At 72.1% G+C, this 4,775-nt stretch overlaps 1 protein-coding gene across 4 annotated transcripts; it reads left to right on the forward strand.

Moving 5' to 3' along the window:
- Window positions 1-1,817: 1,817 nt before the first annotated feature.
- Window positions 1,818-4,243, forward strand: ATRAID (all-trans retinoic acid induced differentiation factor). 4 transcript variants are annotated; one of them, XM_027669461.1, is made up of 7 exons: window positions 1,818-1,950; window positions 2,331-2,461; window positions 2,737-2,808; window positions 3,467-3,538; window positions 3,601-3,722; window positions 3,816-3,916; window positions 4,024-4,243. In XM_027669461.1, exons 1-7 carry the CDS (start codon window positions 1,879-1,881, stop codon window positions 4,126-4,128), a joined length of 675 nt encoding a protein of 224 aa, XP_027525262.1. In that variant the 5' UTR covers window positions 1,818-1,878; the 3' UTR covers window positions 4,129-4,243. The 4 variants fall into 4 exon arrangements, with proteins under 4 accessions (XP_027525262.1, XP_027525264.1, XP_027525261.1 ...); XM_027669463.1 differs by lacking the exons at window positions 1,818-1,950; window positions 2,331-2,461 and adding an exon at window positions 1,979-2,032; XM_027669460.1 differs by lacking the exon at window positions 1,818-1,950 and having other exon boundaries at window positions 2,039-2,461.
- The last annotated feature ends 532 nt before the right edge of the window (window positions 4,244-4,775 follow it).

Raw genomic sequence — 4,775 nt, forward strand, 5'->3', positions numbered from 1 at the left:
GAGCAGGACAGCCCCGCCAAACCCAGCCCGGCCCAACCGCCCCGACACTGCTCAGCCCCGGCAGAGCCGCCCCCGGTGCGAGGGACCAGCCCAGCCCAGCCCAGCCCGCCCCCCGCCCGGCCCTGGCGCCAGCCCGGCGCTCCGGGGCCGACACAGCGCAGCCCCCGCAGCAGGACCGGCCGACGGGGCGGGGGAGGGCACAGCAGAGCCCAGTCTGCACCGGCCAGGAGGGGCAGGAGGAGCTGCCACACTCTCATCCCTGAGGGCAGAGGCTGGGCAGGGTGACCCCCACACCACACGCCCCACACGGCCAGGGACGGACAGATGGACAGAGGGGGGCTGGCAGCCGGAGGGGCTCCGGGCACCAGCCAGGTGGAGCAAACACCTGAGCACTCGCTGGCTCTGGCACCCCTGTCTCGCTCACAGGGGGATGCCGGGGCCCCCCGAGCTCTGCCCCCTGTGCAGCAGGAGGGGGTGGCCGGGTAGACACCCCCCCTCTGCCTCCCCAGGCATGCAGGGACTGCGGGGAGCCCGGAGCAGCGGGTGCCAAGGAGCAGGGGATGCAGCTGTGGAGGACCCCCCTCCCAGCCAGGGACGGGGTACAGGCTGCAGGGGACCCCCCCTCCCGGCGGGGCAGCGTTAGGGGCACAGGGAGGACGGGGCTGGACTGCGGGTGGCAGTGTGCCCACCGTGATCCCCGTTGGAATGCTCGCCTGGGGAATGCCTGGGGGGATTAGGCTGAGCCCTCCCTGCACCCCGGCACAGCCTGCCCGGGCCTGCCCGCCGGGGGCCGGGGGAGGCCGAGCCGGGCCGGGGTCCGTCAGCGGCGGCAGAGCCGGGTATCCCGGTGGGGAAGGAGGTGAGAGGGCAGCGCCTCGGCCGCCACCGACCCGGGACACGTCACCGCCCAGCTCCCGGACAGGGTCCAAGGTCAGCCCCCGCATTCCCCCGCCCAGACTAAACACGGGCGGGGGCACCGCGTCCCGAGGGGCACCCACCGGCCTCGGGCCAAGGCTCTCGCGCCGCGGGGGGCCCTCGGTGTCCCTGAGGCTCTGCTGCCGCCAGCCCCGGTGACCCCCGCGCCCCCGGCAGCCGATGACCCAGAGCCGCGGCGCTCCGCGTGTCCCCGTCACCCACTGACCCCGCCGCCGTCCTGCTGCCGCTCCCCCAGGGGGCTCCGGTGTTTCCCCCCGAAACTCAGCATTCGCAGCGCCGCTTCCCCAGCCCCGAAGTGCCCCGTGTCCCCGGGTGGTGAACCCGCTGCCCTGTCCCTGCTGTCCCCAGCCCGCCTTCCCCGGTGTCCCCAGTCACACCAGCCCAGGCTCTGCGCCCCGTCCCTGCTGTCCCCGGTGCCTCTAACCGGGGGCTCCGCTCCCCGTCCCCTGTGTCCCCGGTGCCCCAGCCACTCCATCCCAGGGCTCTGCTCCCCGTCCCCGGTGTCCCCAGTGCCCCCAGCCCGCTGCCGGCCTCGGGCCCGCCCCGGCCCGGTGCCCGCGGTGCCCCGGCGCGGTGTGGGGTCGGGCGGTGACCTTGTCACGGCGGACCCGGTGCGACACTCACCGGCGGCGGCGCGTGCCCCACGTGCCGCCTGACAGCCGGGGCGCGCTGTGATGACGTCAGGCGGGGCCGCCCTCGACGCCGCTTCTGCCCGGCCTCCGCGCGCTCTGATGGCGTCACCGCCCGCCCCACGTGGGGCGGCTCCGCTTCCGACCCCGACCCCGATCCCGACCCCGATCCCGATCCCGATCCCGGCCCCGCCGCGCTCCGCTGCCTCGGGCGGTCACCGCGCCCCGCTGCCCGCGCTGCGGGGGGCCCCCCGCGGCCCCGCTCGGGTCCAGAGGCCGCCCGGCCCGCGGAGGGGAGAGACAGCCCGGCGCCATGGGCGGGGTCGCGCTGCTGCTGCCGCTGCTGCCGCTGCTGCTGCTGCCCCGGACCGCCCGCGGGGCCGCAGTGAGCGACGGGGCACGGGAACGGGCACGGGAACGGGGGGCTGGGGTGGGCGGAGGATGCCCCAGATCGGAGGTGCCAAGAGGTCAGGGAGTGCCCGGGACGGGGGGACCGAGGGTCGGCGAATGCCCGGTCCGGGTGCCCGCATCGCGGCTGCCCCGGGCTCGGGGGGTGACCTGGGGGCCGGGGATGCCCCGCGGTTCGGGGGTGACCGCCTTGGAGGTGTCCGGCGGTCGGGGAAGTCGGGGGTTGCCCCGAGGCCGAGGGTTGTCCGGGGATCGGGGGGGTCCGGGGATCGGGGGGGCCCGGGGTCCGGGGGTGCCCGGGGTCGGGGGCTGCCCCGGGTGCCGGCGCTGCCCATGCCCTCCTGCCCCCCCCAAAAGGTGTGCGGGAGCTGCTCGGGGCCGCCGCGGAACGGCTCCATTGTGTCCCGGTTCTGTGAGTCCCGGGGAGACACCGAGAACGACGGGCGCTGCTGCCGGGAGAGGGGCCCCCCCCCGGGGCGGCTGCTGGGGTACGGGGGGCTCGGGGGCCACGTGACGGGGGTGCTCGGGGGCGGGGGGTGCCGGAGTGGGTGTTTGGGGTCACAGGGGAGTCAGGGGAACGGCGGGAGTGGGGGGTGCCTGGATGGAGGACATGCAGGGTGGAGGTGTGTGGGGGGGGGGGGGGGCCCAGGGGGGGGGGGGGGGGGGGGTTGGGGGGGGCACAGGGGGGTGATGGGAATGTGGGGGGGCGGTATGGGGGGTACCAGGTGTGCTACTGTCCCCCCCAACTGCTGCCCCCTCCCAGGCTGGACCTGAGCAACTGCTCCCTGCACAGTGTCCCCCCGGAACTGGCCGAGGCCACCGCTGCCATCGTCCTGTGAGTCCCCTGGGGCCCCCTCTGCCCCCACGAGGAGCTGGGCTGGGGTGGGTTCGGTGGGACCCCCCAGGGGCCCCATGCCAGCACAGCCCTGCCCTGCTGGTCTCAGCACCCCAGGGGACACTGGCCACTCTCTGCCCTGGTGGCAGTCGGGGACAGTCCCCCCAGCCTGGATGAAGGGAAACTACTCCCGTGCCCAGTGGGAGCGTGGGACAGACCCTCCTGGAGCTCTGACACACACGGGGTGACAGGGGACAGCTGGTGCAGCTCCACCGGGGCACACGTGGCTGCCCATGGTGGAGGGGCTGTTCCACAGTCCCACACAGCCTCCTTGTCCCCAGGCTGGAGAGATGGGGGCGGGGGGTGGCTCAGCTGGACGGCCCCGCCCAGGACACTGTCAGGGCTGGGTGTGCAGAGCTCAGGGCACCCCGCTGGGCCCAGCTCCGGGTCTTTGTTAACGACGTCAGTGACCGAGCCCCTCCCTCAGCAGCTCCACAGGGAGCCCTGAGCCCTGGGGGGGACGGGGGGCTGCACCCCCAGGGCCCTGGGGGAAAATGGGGGGTATGGAAGCTGCCTGAGGTTCAGTGAGGTCCGGAGGGACCCCAGTGCCCACCAGGCCGGGGGTGCGGGACCGGGCTGAAGGTCCGTCTGTTCACAGGGACCTGACTGAGAACCCGCTGACGTCCCTCCCCAACGACTCCTTCCTGGGCTTCACCCACCTGCAGCTCCTGTGAGTGCCGGGGGGTCGGGGCTGGGGGGTCCCCGCAGTCTGGTGCTGAGCTCTGTCCTCAGCGCGGTGCCGCCGGCGCTGGAGTGTCCGGGCGGGAGTGACGCCTGGCAGGATGTGACAGTGGACGGGAGCATCCGGCAGTGCCGGGGCCAGAAAAACGCCTGCAATGGCTCCGTGGAGCTCGGTACGGCGGGGGGACCGTGACCCTGGCAGGGGTGCCTGGGGCTGGCAGTGGGGTCTGGCCTGGGCCCCGTGACCCCCCACTCTGCTCTGCCAGCCTGGCTGTGTCCCGAAAACTCTGCGTGTGCCCCCGATGGCCCCGGCCTCGTCCAGTGCCTCTGTGACAGCCCCTTCCACAGCTACAAGTGCCTGCGCGAGGTGAGCACCAGTGGGACGGGACCCCTCTCCGGCTGCCCCCCAGATGGATCAGGGAGGGCTTTGGGGGGCTGCAGGGGGTGGCACCGCTCACCGCTGCTCCTGGGCAGGGCACGTTCCCGGTACTGCTCTTCAGTGGGATCCTGGGCACTGCCACCATATCCCTGTCCCTGCTGCTGTGGGGCACCCAGCGGAGGAAGGCCAAGACCCCCTGAGTGGGGCAGGGGGCTGTGGATGGGCAGGGGACCCCCTGGCCTGGGGGTCTCTGTGCCCAGGCCTGGCTGTCCCTGTGGCTACCAGGGATCAATAAAGCCACAGGTTCTCACCGTGTGTCCATCCAGTTCCTTTCTGGGGAAGGGAGCAGGGGCTAAGTGGGACCATCAGTTCCTTTCCAGGGAGGGGAGCAGGGGCTCGGTGGAACCATCATCGATAGGGGAGAGGACAGGGAGGTGCAAATCGCCCCCCCCCCCCTTGCAGGCTGCAAATGGGGGGAGAGACAGGCAGTGAGCCCGGGGCGCTCTTGGTCAGAAGGAACTGGGATCAGAAGGAACTGGGATCAGAAGGAACTGGGATCGAGCAGAAGAAACATCCCATCCCTGCAGAGGAACTGCCTAAAAGAAACATCCCATCCCTGCAGAGGAACTGCCTAAAAGAAACATCCCATCCCTGCAGAGGAACTGCCTGCCGAGCATCAGGATGCTCTGATGCTCCGGCCCGGAAAAGTGCAGGATGCACAACAGGGTGCCGGGAAAAAAATCAAACACAGCACAATTAGAGTGCTTCCTCATTTACCGCACTGTTTTTGAACATCACGATCAGGGGAGAGCGCGAACGCAGTCCCCCACTACCACAAATTATGCAG

The sequence above is a fragment of the Corapipo altera genome, unplaced genomic scaffold (assembly GCF_003945725.1).
Source record: "Corapipo altera isolate COAL_440 unplaced genomic scaffold, ASM394572v1 120, whole genome shotgun sequence".
In the NCBI taxonomy this organism is placed as follows: Eukaryota; Metazoa; Chordata; class Aves; order Passeriformes; family Pipridae; genus Corapipo; species Corapipo altera.